Source organism: Sciurus vulgaris, assembly GCF_902686455.1.
Source record: "Sciurus vulgaris genome assembly, chromosome: 8".
In the NCBI taxonomy this organism is placed as follows: Eukaryota; Metazoa; Chordata; class Mammalia; order Rodentia; family Sciuridae; genus Sciurus; species Sciurus vulgaris.
Window position 1 is genome coordinate 134,071,562 of NC_136468.1, and position 14,186 is coordinate 134,085,747.

The 14,186-nt window shown below is 47.6% G+C and overlaps 1 protein-coding gene across 1 annotated transcript in view; it reads left to right on the plus strand.

Annotated features, from left to right (window-relative positions):
- Positions 1-14,186, plus strand: part of ZNRF3 (zinc and ring finger 3) — a 146,036-nt gene that overhangs the window by 123,616 nt on the left and 8,234 nt on the right. Inside the window, exons 3-6 of the mRNA XM_079151312.1 lie at positions 9,420-9,494; positions 9,910-10,041; positions 11,553-11,663; positions 12,926-13,093. Coding sequence (XP_079007438.1) covers positions 9,420-9,494; positions 9,910-10,041; positions 11,553-11,663; positions 12,926-13,093 — 486 coding nt within the window. The remainder of the gene's footprint in view (positions 1-9,419; positions 9,495-9,909; positions 10,042-11,552; positions 11,664-12,925; positions 13,094-14,186) is intronic.

Here is a 14,186-nt window from a genome sequence, read left to right on the forward strand (position 1 = left end):
TATATTAATTAGTTGCCACATGTATAGAACGCAGTGGTCCTTTTTGAAGTTTCTAGTTATGATTTGGCTTGAAGTGGAACTTTGGGAAGCTCCACCCAAGATAACTGCTTCCAAAAGTTTCTCTTCCAGGCATAGACAGCTCTGTAGCCATTTTTCCATAATATCCTTCACCCAGCAGTATTGGTGGAACAGGAGGGTGTGAACAGGTTCCCCTGGGTTTTTGGTGCTCCTTGTCAGGTGTTAAAATAAAGAGGATCATTGTGTTTCTTGGAACTGATCTGAAAGTCTATGTTTAAGATTAAGATCTAGGGAAGTGCATTTCCGTTTGACACCCAGTAGTTTCTGATTATGGAAAGGGTACCAGCCTGTACACCGGCACCCATGACACAGCTGTGGACTCTAGCCTCTTCTGTTGATTCCTTTAATTAGGAGAAATTAAGTGTGGGCTGCTACATACTTTGAGAATAAGTAACCCTGTTTAAACTTAGGTAGCCTTAACCACTAACTTCACCACCGAATTCTCGCTGTTACATGTCTCCTAAATAGATCAGCATAATCTTAACTAGGACTTAAAATGCATCATCTTCGTTCCGGAGCTCAGAACCTGCAGCCCTGCAGCCGACAGGAGCCTTTGGAGGCTTAATGACTTTAATTATGGCTAGAAATATCTTCTCCCGGTGGGGAGGGGTTATGGCTGGCAGGGAGGGCACTTTCTGGTCGGGAGAAGGCCAGATAGGAACCCCCCACCGAAGGCCAGCCCCATGGGTAAGGGGTGGGAGCCTGGGGAAACTAGTGTTGGGGCGAGGAGGGACTCTGGAAGGGGGGCCCAGAGGAGGTGGAGAGGGAGGAGGGACCTGGGGGCAGATCCCAAGTGGGGGGCAGTGTTGGCCAGAGGGCCTCAGAGTTCTGAGCTGTGTTTGTGGCTTCGGTGCTTTGATCTCCTGCCAGGGAAACCTGGAAGGTCAGGCCGGGCTACAGCCAAGCCCTGGAGTGAGGAGCCGGAGCGAGGAGCGGGTGGAGCGGCAGCAGCACAGTAACACCCACCGGAGAAGTGACCCTGCCCAGTTACCCAGGCCTCCTGCCCTGTCCTCCTTTACCTTTGGGGCCCTTTTGTATTTGTCTCTTAGGCAGTGGATTAGGGACTCCAAGCTCTGAAAGTAAGCTAGCCAAGTGCTCTACAAGTTTGACTTGATAAATTCATATGTCTTGTATGTACTTTAAAAGAAACCAGGTTATTTTTGTTCAGCTGTGTGCCCCCCACCCACTGCAAATTCCCCAAGAGTGCAGGTGATTCCCCCTGGTGGTTCGTGACTGGTTTACCTCCCCACTTCTAACACTGACGCCCTCCCCGTTGGCACCAGGTTTTTCTCACCAGTTACCCATGTACTCTGGTGTGTGACCTCATTTCCTATGGAATGAAAGGTTTCTGTCGGAAAACAGGGCCTTTGGTAAGACAGACTTTGCAAGCCCCCTTGACTGGCTCGAGTGTCCCGTGTCATGCAATGACTCATGCTTCAGGGAACAGCAGCTGACCAGAATATGCAAGAGACTGGTGCCTGGGTGGTCACTGCTAAGTGAAGAACTCGGGGAGGAGGAAAGGAAAAAGCAAGGAGTAAGGGTTTAAAATCCACTTAGTGGCCTCCAGAAGGAGGAGCATAAAAGGACCCAGTAAGCCTGGCTGTCTGGACTGGGTAGGACCTGTCAAGAGAGACCTGTGGGCGTTGGGCGTGGCCAGTCCCAGGGACTGACTAGTTGGTCTCTCACCCCTCCCTGACCACAGAAGCGGGCCCCACCACAGCAACATAAACAGGGCTTATTCTGCCCTGCGTTTCTGTAGGCTCAGGCTTAGGTGGACATGTCTCTTAAGCCAGTGCTTTGGTTTCTGATTACCCCAAATTAGTCCACCATTAAGTTAGGAACTTTGAAGCTATAAAATCCGCTGCCGGTCCACCCAGCCAGCCATGCTCCAGATCTTCGTATCTGGTAGTGAGGGCAGACTCAAGTCCCACTTTCCTCTCCAGGTTGCAGGATAGACTCCATCAATCTTCCAGGCCGTGGAAAGCCTAGGTTCCCCAGTGATAATGGATGGAAGCTATAAAAACATGCCTCTGGTGCATTCTGTCCTGTGGACATGTCCAAGGGTGGCCTTTGCCTGCTTTTTTTGGGTGAAGGCACTAAGGAAGGTTCATATTCCTTCACAGAGGGGAAGAACAGACTTGGTGCCTACACACACTGTTTTGTGCACAGGCTGTTTTCTGAGAACTTTGACATCCAGAGAAGAGCATGCACAGACACCTAGGGCCTAAGAAAGATCCACAACAAGGCAGAGACAAAATGCCTACCTTAGGGGTAGCAGTCTACAAGTTTGACTTGATAAAATCATATGCTTTGTATGTACTTTAAAAGAAACCAGGTTATTTTTGTTAAGCTGTGTGCTCCCCGCCCAGTACAAATTGCCCAAGAGCGTAGGTGATTCCTGCCAATAAAAGAACCCGTCAGCAAATACAGCAGCAGAAGATTTTGTGGCTAATAAGAAGCCAACCCCTGAAAATCTGAAGTGCAAGCAATATCTAGTTCAAGATCTAGTAGAGAACATATCTTTCTTGACCAAAGAGTCAAAAAAGCTTAGAGAAGATCAGGCAGTCAAGGAGGAACCGCAGTCAGTGCTGTAAGCAGCAGGGCCCAGGTGTTGGACGCCAAACTGTCTGGCAAACGCTGGTCCTCTTTGGGTCTATCAACAAGACTTCTTGATCATCTACCCAGTGTCAGGCCCTTTGTTGAATTCTGGGAATTCAGCAGGAAAGAAGTCTGACACAAAGATTGCCCTCTAGTGAGGGAAGCATTTGAAGTAAATAATCACAGTGTGATGTCATAAGTGCTGCAGTGTGGAGCCCAGAGAAGGCTCCGGGGAACCCCATTGCCCTGGCCACCGAGAGTTAGGAGAGGTAAAGATGAATCCATGGGGGAGGTGGCATGTGCATTTTTGGGAAGTCCCTGGGGGTTCAGAGAACTAATGGAGTCTCTGCTTAGCGAGGCTGGAAATTGGAACATTGGGTTTGGAAGCAATGAACAGCTGGGAGATGAGAGCTCGCCTGAAGAGCAGTACAAAGATAGGAGAGTAGGTAGGTCACGTCCATGATTTAGAAAGCCTCTGCTGTGCGGGGGCAGGGCGGACTGGGAGCCCCCAAGGGAAGATGTGGTTGACTCACAAGGCGACAGGGTGGCAACAGGGGGGATGGAAAACAATAGATGGATTCGGAAGACAGAATCGGTATAACTCAGTGGGCAGGTGTATGTAGGGATGGGGCAGAGGACAGGGAGGACACAGGCACTCTCCCTGAGGAGGAAGCCCAAGTTGAAGGAAAGGAAGGACGGTAGGAAGAGCAATGGTAAGCCCATGGCAAGATCCCGTGCTCCCACACTGGCCTGAGCAAGAGACGATTCCAACGTCAGGGACTGTGTGCTCTGCTCTGGAAATAGCTGCAAAAGTAACTTGGGGATCCAAGCTGAAACGAAGACCGATGGCCAAGTCATGGGAACCAAGCCCTGGGACGCTGGTGCCATTCCGAATTCTCCACAGTCCTGGTTTCTGCCCCCTTGGCCAGGCTGCTGTGTGTGAGTGTGCCTGAGGAGAGCCCCAGTGAGAAGGGCACGTCTCCAGCATCCTTGCCCTGCTCCTTGCCAAGGGAGGGCTCTTCACCCAGACCCCAGCAAGATGTTACGGCAGGCACTTCTGCAGGGTCCTGGCTTGTGTCTTCATTAGAATCTCTTGGGATGATTTCATCCTTTTAAGTTGTCAGATGGAACTATGTAGTTGCATGTTTTCATACCAATAACCATCTCCTATAAATTGTAGGTGCGTATATTATTTAGTAGTTAGTTTTCAGATCAGTTAGTAGTCAGTCCTCCATCATGCCCCTCCACCCTCTGTCCCTGTGAGAGAGAGGAGGGAGCACTCCTCCCTGAGCATACCACCTGCCATGGAGGCGGGTTCCAAAGCCTGCCCCACCAAAGAGAGGGTATTCAACAGCATTGCTGCAAGAGGGATTTTGTGTCCAAAAATTTGGGGTGCTGCTTAGATAGGAGCTTCTAGAACAGTAATGTCAGAGGTAGCTCTAGAATATATGTAGCATTTCCCTAAGGACACTAAGGAGGAAAAACTGCTGTGGAGACCTGAGATAACTGGTCCTGTGTTCTTAATTTCATGCCCAGTCGCTCTTGGTACTAAACACTGACTTGCCCTGGTGATCCCCCAATGTCTTCAGAGAGGTCTATGCCAGCACCACAGGCAGAAAGCATGCTCTGTGAAGACAGAGGTCTGTCACTGCTTGCTGCTCACTGCTGTACCTTTCCCCAGGGCCCAGCACACATAGTAACTGGTTAATAACCACTGTTGAACAACTAAATTAATAAGTGGCAATATAAATAGAATTAAAGTCTGTTCCCACCTACTGTGTTAATTAGTTGAGTAGGGACCATGCCCAGGGCAATCTGCTTTGTTAGGCTTTATGGAGTGCACAAACATGGTCTGCAAGATCTGCTTCCTAGCTTCTGGGAGTCTCGGTCAGACTCCAAGGGTGTGTTGGGCACTCAGGCAGGCACAGGATATCTCTACCCTTTTCCCCCAGCAGGACCACTCAGAGCAAAGGCCACCAAACTAATTACAATATGAATATAGCACTGTTTATAATAGAGAAAATGTACCCTACCTGTCCCTGTCAGAGGGACAGTCATTAAATAAGTTTGATACAACCATACAGTAAAGTTATATGTGTAGCTGCTAAGAGTGAACATTTTCCTACATTAATGCATATAAAATTGTTGAGAAAATTGTTGAGTTAAAGAATAAGTAGCAGACCATGGAGCAGTGTACATCCAATTTAAGTACTTTGCTATGTGTATGTAATACACATGCATTTTATTCTTACTAATGTATGGGTTAAAGGAGAACATGGAAGGATATAAACCACACTTAATATTTCAAAGCTGGGAAAAAAGGGTGATAGCTGATGAATTATTATTTCACTTTAGCTTCTAAATTTTTTAAAATTTTTCTACATCTATTCAATGTAGCATTGATTATAATAATAAAAAACTAGAACCACCCAAATATCAAAAATACATGTCGAGTAAATTAGAGAATGTGAAGGAATATATCACAGCCTTCAGAAGTGTTTACAGGGAGCCGTGTGTGACGGTGCTCACCTGCTCACCTGTAATCCCAGTGACTTGGGAGGCCGAGGCAGGAAGATCACAAGTTCAAGCCCAACCTGGCAACTTATGGAGGAAGACCCTGTCTCAGAAAAAAAGGGCTGGGGGTGGAGCTCAGTGGTGGAGCACTTGCCTGGCGTGCATGAGGTCCTGGGTTCTACCCCTAGCTCTTGCACAGAAAAAATAAAAAGGATTAAGATTATATTATGTTATATTCTGGCAAAGGAACAGGTAAACAGGTTAAAAAATACAGTCTATGCTCCAGAGACTCCAGGAGCGCGTGTTATGTGGATCCAAGCCCTGGACCAGGTCGAGCGTGACTGCATGCGTGGTGGGAAGGCTGGCGCCAGTCCAGTCCTGAGTGGGATTTCTGAGCAGTGCTGCCCTAGGCTTCCAGTTTTTCCACCTGGCAGGTGGTGACGGGCCCTTTCTCATCAGAATACCCCATTGGCACTGGGACCTTATGGACTCCAGCTTACTGATACAGGCACCTCCTGACAGGAAGACCACAGCCATGGTCAGGGAACACTTTGTTTTTACTGGCAATCTAGAATATGATCCCAGCAGGCTTTCCTTCAGTTTTAATAAATGTTAGTTGAATTACTGTAGAACAATAAGCGCCAACCACAGTACGGCCCTCTCTTGTAAGGGTTCATCACATTTTATGCTTTTCAAAATGTATCCGTAAGTATGCCGATGTTTGTCTTTTTCTGTCAGTGGCTGTAGACGTTGTCTAGCCTCAGGTTCTGCAACCCTGGAAAGGGTAAATAAGGACCATGACAACCTTTTATGTAGCATTCTGCCTGCTGGGCTTCTAGTCACCTGCCCCTGCTGTGAGGATCAAAGCAGCATAGGTGAGAAAGGATTTGAAGACCCCTCTGTGGGAAGGTCACAGGAAGGTCATCAAAGCAAGGCCTCTGGCTGCTTTTGAGCCTTACCAAGATGTCCCACCTCTTTTCTGCTATCACAACCTTCTCTTCCTCTTCCTTCCTTTCCAGACAGTACATAGTTTTAGGGATAATCGCCCTTTCAAAGTGAAGCCCAACTTACCAGTGACCTTCACCTAGCCACATCCAAAGGCTGCATCCTTTCTTTCAAGTAGCCTTGAGAGTTTTGGACACTTGAGTGTATAACACTGTGAGATAGGGTTTGTAGTGGTCACAGTGCTGATTATCTGCCAGCGAGGGTTTAGATTTATTTTGAAATAATATCCTGGCCCAAGATTGACTAGGTAAAATGGGAGATGATCTAAGGTATGAAGATTGGTTCAAGAAATTTGCCTTATCCAAGTTTTTTAACTAAAAATGAGCAGAAGGGGCCTGGAGTTGTGGTTCAGTGGTAGAGCGCTTGCCTAGCACAAGTGAGGCACTGGGTTTGATCCTCAGCACTGCATGTAAATAAATAACTAAAATAAAGATCCATCCACAACTAAAAAAAAAAAAAAAAAAAATTTTTTTAAATGAGCAGAAGGTAAAGTATGACCAAGGAAGTATTGTGTATTTTAAAATTTGGTTTGGGGACATTATAATAAAGACATTTTCTAGATATGAGTTAGTCACAGCCTATTTTAAATACTAAACTGACTCTTAACGTGCAAGTTTCTAATAGGGTCCTGAGTTGACTCCCCTCCTGTTATATGCAGGAAATATAAACATTTTAATAGCCTGCATCAAATAGAACTTTAAAAGTAAACTATGAGAATTGAGCATTTTCTCAAACGCAGTGTTTGTCCTTGGATCCTGTGCGTGAATGAGCCTGGTTGGATTGTATCTGAAGTCAGGCTGTAGGTGGAAGGTATGAACCTTATTTGCCACCTGCCCTCGTCACTGCACCACCAGGCTCCTAGGGATTTATTTTATTGGGCTGGGGTGTGGCCCAGGGGTAGAGCACTTACTGTCTAGCGTGCACTGGGCCCTGGGTTTGATCCCCGTGTTCTCATGGAGCAGGGAAGCCTGGAAATCTAAGGAGGCCACATTGCTGAGCAGCATCCCTGAGGCAGTTGCCAGGGAGGAATCCCCTACCCCAGGTCCTGCAGCCTGTCCTCCCACTGCTGTTGGACTTTCCAGGCGCACCAGCCTCAAAGCAGGAGATACAGGGTGCTACCTCTCAGGATCTATCTGAACACACCTTCCCCAAGGGTATGGTCGATATGCTTGAACATGGATGAAGACCAAATAAATAAAGGAAGGAGGCCCGGGTTCCATTCCTTTTCTGCATCTGAGGAAGGAATGTGTGAAGATTGGGGTACCTACCACCTGAGCAGAAAACAGCATCTACTCATTGCTACCTCTGGAGTTGGTGAGCTGTTGGCCTTCAGCAGAACTCTGCAGCCCTAATGACCTTAATGGAGGAGGAAAACGATGCTACCTTGGCCTCTTTTCTCAACTCTGCCACACATGTCCTCTTGCTGGAGGAAGGTGACAGAACCATCGCAGTTCCAAGTTACTCTGGATTCTCAGTTGAATGGTCAAGACTGAGAACTTAAAGGGACCCTAGTTATAATTATGTGGGCACCCTCTTCCTTTTACAGACAAGGAAACTGAGACTGGAACTGAAAGAGATTCTACAATTTGCTTGGGAATAACTCCCACTATTGATTAATTCCTGACTTCTAGTGCAGCACTCTGTTGTAAAACAGGGTGGGGTGGACCAGAGGCGAGAATTTTAAGACATTCTGTCTCAATTAAAAAAACAAAACAAAAAGCTGGGTGCAGTGGCACGTAATTCTGTCTATTTGGGAGGCTGAGACAGAAGGATTAAAAATTCAAAGCCAACCTGGGCAATTTAGTGAGACCCTGTCTCAAAATGAAAAATAAAAAGAACTGGGTATGTAACCCAATGGTAAAGCAGCCCCAGGTTCAATCCCAGTAGAGGGCAGAAGGGGAGTCCCCTGCAGAACAGGGAGAGATTCTGCAGCACAGCATCTAGGGTGCCAGGGCTTCTTAAACTGCCTTGCCCTGAGAACGACTGAAAAGGTTTTGGTCCTGCCTGTGTGGTACCAAGGGCAGGGAATTGGTTTAAAAGCTGTGGGGTGAGGCTGCCCTCTAGTGGGCCAGTGGAGACATTAAGCAAGCCACATTTTTGTCAGCCCGCATCAGTGGAGCTGTGATTCCTGTGGAAGGAATTCAGATTCTATTCTTTCTGAAGCACTAAGGTCTTTGGTGCCTATATTGACCTGTGAACATTAACTATCGCTAGCCCATCTTAAAGCAGGCTGGATTTTGTTTTTTCCCACATTTTTTTAGAGGAGTCACTTCCCTAACAAGATTCAGACTCCTAAAAGCAAGAGTCTGTCTTCTAGTCTAGTTCCGCACAGTTTCTGCCCTGTTGTCCACTTGGCTGGACATGAAATTAGAAGGTTCATTGGGATAGAAAGGAATCCTCTCCCCCCCACCACCACACCCACTTCAAAAAAAGAATCCCATCGCTTCTCATTTGTTTCTAAACCTTCTAATCTCACCACTCTGATCTATAGTTCCCAAGTAGTTGAATCATACGAATCCCTCAGAAAGCTTATAGAACTCAGTTTCCTGGGCCTGACTCCAGCCCTGCTGAATCAGTCTCTGTGGTTTGAGCCAGGAAATCTGCTTTACAAACTTCCCAAGTGGTTTTTGATGTGCAGCCAGGTTTGGCAGCCAACTGCTCTAAATCCCCATGTACAATTATTTCTTGTAGCTTCCCCCGCCGCCCCGACAGTGTCTCCAAACGTCTTCAGCTTGTGTCACTGATTAAAATTGACCATTCTGAGATTCATTCAGAAATAGTCAACATGCTATTCTAACTGAGTGACATGGGAGGGAAGAAAGGCCCACAGAGATGGACCAAAGGCATTTGCCTTGGTTGCCAGGGACTCTGCGTTCATCGGAGGACACACTGAAACCAGTCCCTCTGCTGACCAGGCAGGTTGTTGATCTGTAGTTGGTTGTTAATGTTGGGGCTGGTGAGGAGACGGGCTTACTGCGTACCCAGTTACCTATCTTCACCTATTATTAAGTCACTTGCTTCTTAGGATAAGTGTACAGGTAGGTGGCATTGTTCCCTGTTTTACACGAGAGAGTTGAAGCTTAAGAAAGTTGAGTAACTTGCCCCGAGTTACACAAGTTGGTGATTGTCAGATTCTGCATTCGAATACAGGCCTGATGCCCAAGGTCAGCATTGGTAAGGTGAGAGAACCAGAGTTGCCAACCTGCTCTTTTTCCCTCTGCCAGGCCAAACGAGCAGTGCAGCGGGGAGCTACCGCAGTCATCTTTGATGTGTCTGAAAACCCAGAAGCGATCGACCAGGTAAACTCGAGCCATGCCAACCCTGCAATCTCCCTAAGAGAGGCACTTCCTTTAGTTAACTTGTCTGCTGAAGTCAGTTGTCTGCTGAAGTCAGTTGTCTGCGGACATCGTACCAGAGGGAGGTGTATTGAGAAGGGTTAGGCGCCAGGAAGTTGGGGTGGGAAACATTTTCAAAGACTCTTTGGGGCTTTCAGCCTGGCCAGCCCATCTTACAGCGAGCATCAGCCTCAGCTGCCATTCTGGGAACCCCGAGGCTGTACTGCCTGGAGATTTCAGGGACTTCTAGATGCAGATTTCCAGCTCCTTTGTTTTGTTTTATTTGTATTGAACCAGGGCCCTGCACAAGCTAAGCAAGCTCTCTACCACTGAGCTATGTCCTTAGTGCTCTTCTAACCAGGGCTCTCTGCTTCCTCAGCTAAACCAGGGCTCAGAAGACCCACTCAAAAGGCCAGTGGTGTACGTGAAGGGCGCCGATGCTCTCAAGCTGATGAACATTGTCAACAAGCAGAAAGTGGCCCGAGCAAGGATCCAGCACCGCCCTCCTCGAGTGAGTGCATGCTGGCCAGCCCACGGCGTGTCTGCTACTACCTGTACCTTTGTTTGCTTTGGGCTTGATGCTTTTATTACTGTCATCTATTTAAAATGCCAGTGTACCCCAGGTTCCTGCAGGTCAAGATCAGCCACAGGATGCCAGGAGAATATTTCACCCACATTCCTTTACAGGAATCTGGAAACGCTTACCAGGAATAGATGGCTCGTGCTAGGGACGTGGTGGTCCCTCCCACCTGGCACTCCCCTCTCCTCCTTCCTACTCTCACGTGGCACCTTCCTCTGAAAGGCACAGCAAGGAGTATGAAGGGTGGAATGCCAGCACTTGGCTTCCTGTGTCTCCCCACTTTCATTTGACCCAGGCACTAGAGAAAAGGCCTCTGTCTTTTTTCCCACAGGGTAGATCACCTTCTTAAAACTCCCCAACTCAAGCAGGCACGGATGAACGCCTGTCATCCCAGCAGGTCAGGAGACTGAGGCGGGGGAGGATCATGAGTTCAAAGCCAACCTCAGCAAAAGTGAGGTGCTAAGCAACTCAGCGAGACCCTGTCTCTAAATACAGTATAAAATAGGGCTGGGGGCGTGGCTCAGTGGTCACTTGCCCCAGAGTTCAATCCCTGGTATTCCCTGCACCGCCCCGCCCCCCCCCCCAAAAAAAAAAAAAAAAAAAAAAACTCCCCAACTCACAGTTGAGTCTGGGAAAGTCAGCTTTCACCTGGGATTGATTTACATGGCATTAGCCTTCTTTTCAGTGTGTTGAAGGGACGCCGATGGCCATTAATGCTTGCCTGGCATTTTTTGCAACCTCAGGCTGAAGAATTCTGGGTACCAGCCCCAGGTTCCCTGCTCACACATGGGGTAGTTCTTCCTTCATGGGTAAAAGTGTATCTGAATATGTGCAGCATCCCATAGAACAGATCTGCTCCTCTTGGCTAAGTACATGTCCAAAGTGAGGCAGCTTCAAGTTGTACGGGGAAGTGTGCTGTGAGGAAAAAATGTAAGAACTAAACTAGAGGGAATCTGCAGAACTGACTTGCTGGCTTCTTTTTAAAGGAAAAAAGAATGCTTTGGTAAATATGACTCATTGTAGTGGAAGCTGATATTTGTGGAAGCAGCATACAATTTTCTGAGTTGTTGTAAACCGTTAATTATATGGTTAGTAATCACTGTTCCCTCAAAACATGACACTCACTCCTTTGTCCTCTAAATGTGATTATTCGTATTTATTTGGAAGAGCTTTTCTTACTGGTTACATCAAACTTTGCACTATTACAGTGGGGCCGGGCTTTATGAATAGAGTTCACTTGGCTTTGGGAGGCCTCCCCAGCCACACTGAGAGCAATACCTGGGCCCAAAGAGTGCACTGTGTGCACGTGAGCTGGACCCCAGGAGTTTCCTGCACACAGTGGGAACACCCACCCCATCCTTCCCCTGACCAGGGCCGACAGCCTGTGTGCCTGTTACCTGGCTGAGGAGCGTCTGACTTACTGTGTTTGTGTTCTGTTCAAGCAACCCACTGAGTACTTTGACATGGGGATTTTCCTGGCTTTCTTTGTCGTGGTCTCCTTGGTCTGCCTCATCCTCCTCGTCAAAATCAAGCTGAAGCAGCGACGCAGTCAGGTAATCCTTTAGAACAGTCCCAGAATGTTGACCTCGTCGCCCTGTTGCTGGTGAAAGTCAGGGCTCTCATCAGCCTACTGTTTCGGGGTCCAGACTCGCAGCCAATCTCCAGTGACTGAGAGAGAGCTAAGCCTTCTTGGCTGTGCCAGAAGGGGCAGGCCTGCAAAGGCCCTACACTGGGGACATTTCCAGCTAGTTTTTCAGAGGAAATGTTTAAACATTTTCATGGAATCCTTGAACTTTGCTTTTCAAGCTGACCTGGACACCAGCAGCACCTGAGTTCTTCCTAGAAATACAGAGTCCCAGGCCCTCGACCTGCTGAGTCTAAATCTGCATCTGCTAAGCTCTCCTGGCGATTCTTGGTCGGCCAGTAGCACTCCAGCCAGTATATCACTGTGTGCTTGTAGCAAAGGAAGATTTGGGGGTGGAGAGTGGTGAGAGGACAAGCAGCCATCTAGACTCCCAGATATGGCAGTGTAACATCTTGAGATGGGATGAGGGTCACCACTGATGGCAGGGGCTGATGTTTATTGAGCACATCCTGTATGCCTGGTGCCGAGACTCCTGCATTGTCTCGTTTACCCTCACAGCTTCCTTCAGTGTAGAGAAGGAATGCGAAACAGTCTCACAGAATTGGGAAGCAGTGGGGCAATGACCTGCCTTCACCTTGCAGGCAAGAACCTGTGCTAGCACTGCCACTCGAAAGCCTGGGTTGGTAGCATGGATACTCCAGGGGCCTGAAAAACATTTGCTATGTCAGTCTGAGGTGGTTTGTTTTGTTTTGTTTTGTTTTTGTTTTGTCGGGGGGGTTTTGCAGTGCTAGGGATTGAACCCAGGGCCTTGTGCTTGACAGACAAGCACTCTGTGAACTGAACTATATACCCAGCCTGGCAATCTGAGTTTTGAGTTTCTTAAAAATCTGTTCTGGCAGCCAGGGTGCATGCCTGTAATCCCAGTGACTCGGAGGCTGAGACAGAAGGATTGCAAGTTCAAGACTGGCCTCAGCAACTTAGCAAGGCTTTAAACAATTTAGTGAAACTCTGTCTCAAAATAAAAAATAAAAAGGGCTGGGGGTGTGTCTCAGTGGTTAAGTACCCGTAGGTTAAATCTCTGGTACCAAAAAGAAAAAAGAAAAAAATCTGTTCTGGCCTGAGAGAGATTAGCATTAGCCTGTCCTAGCACATCAGGTACCATGGTCCTGAGGGTGACTGCCATGTTAGTATGTATCAGACTCTCAATGCTGACCCTGTTCTGCCATGCAGAATTCCATGAATAGGCTGGCTGTACAGGCTCTGGAGAAGATGGAAACTAGAAAGTTCAGCTCCAAGAGCAAGGGGCGCCGGGAGGGGAGCTGTGGAGCCTTGGACACCCTCAGCAGCAGCTCCACGTCCGACTGTGCCATCTGCCTGGAGAAGTACATCGACGGAGAGGTAGTGGCAGAGACAGGGCCTGTCCTGGGTGGGGAGGAGGTGACAGACGACAGAGACACTCAGGACCACAGTTTTCCCCACACCCTGAGTAACCAAAGGGCTTCAACACAGAGGTATCTAGGGGATGGGTGCCTGAAACATTCTGGCCACTCCCTCCCCAGGACTGGAAGGACACAGCACTCTCTGGAAGATCCAGCTGGATGTGGGCAATTTCAGAAATTGTATCAGAGATATATGGTAGGCCAGAAAATGTGTGGTTTTAAGAACATTCACAGGGGCTAAGGATGTGACTCTGGAAGAATGCATGAGGTCCTGAGTTTGATCCCCAGTAAAACACACACACACACACACTCACACAGCTGTTTCAGACTTACTCTTCTAAAATTTAATACTTACATGGTGTTTTTTACTTGCAAAGAGACAATGGATTTGTTGTCCCTTTTTTCTGTTTCTTCATGCCTCTCATTTTGAAAGTTACAAATCTTCAGAAAAGTTACAAGAACGAGTGACAGATTATTCACCTAGAATCACCCATCACTAATATTTTGCCACCTTGGCTTCATCTCTCTCTGGATAGAGATATGCATACATATGGTCTGGGGGAGCAGTAGTCTACTTGAAATTGCTCACATTTGATGCCCCTTTGATGAAAGTGTTCCACTTTTGGATGAAAATGAATTTAGTTTTTGCAGAGTCCCTTTGGAATAATAGATTCTTGCACAGGCTCTGCATATGGACTACCCGGGTTTTAACCTGGTCCCAGGTGGATTCTAACTTTGTGAACTTGGGCAAGTGACCTCATTCCCTGTGCCTGCACTTGTGATGTGGGCCTGAGACTGACCAGCATACTAGGTGATCACAAAGTTCAAAATTCAGGTAGACCTCCTGACACCCTGCCAGGCACAGTGTTTGATATTCATATGAATATTACTGTGCCAGACCAATCAGATAAGGGAAAGTAAAATGAGCAGATTGGGAGGATGTTTAGGCTCCAACTACAGAGGTGATCTTGCCCCCCAAAAAACCTATCATGTTCTTTCCACATCGGCTGCTTTCATTATAAATGATGTGTCCCCATGGCAAGCATTTGGGG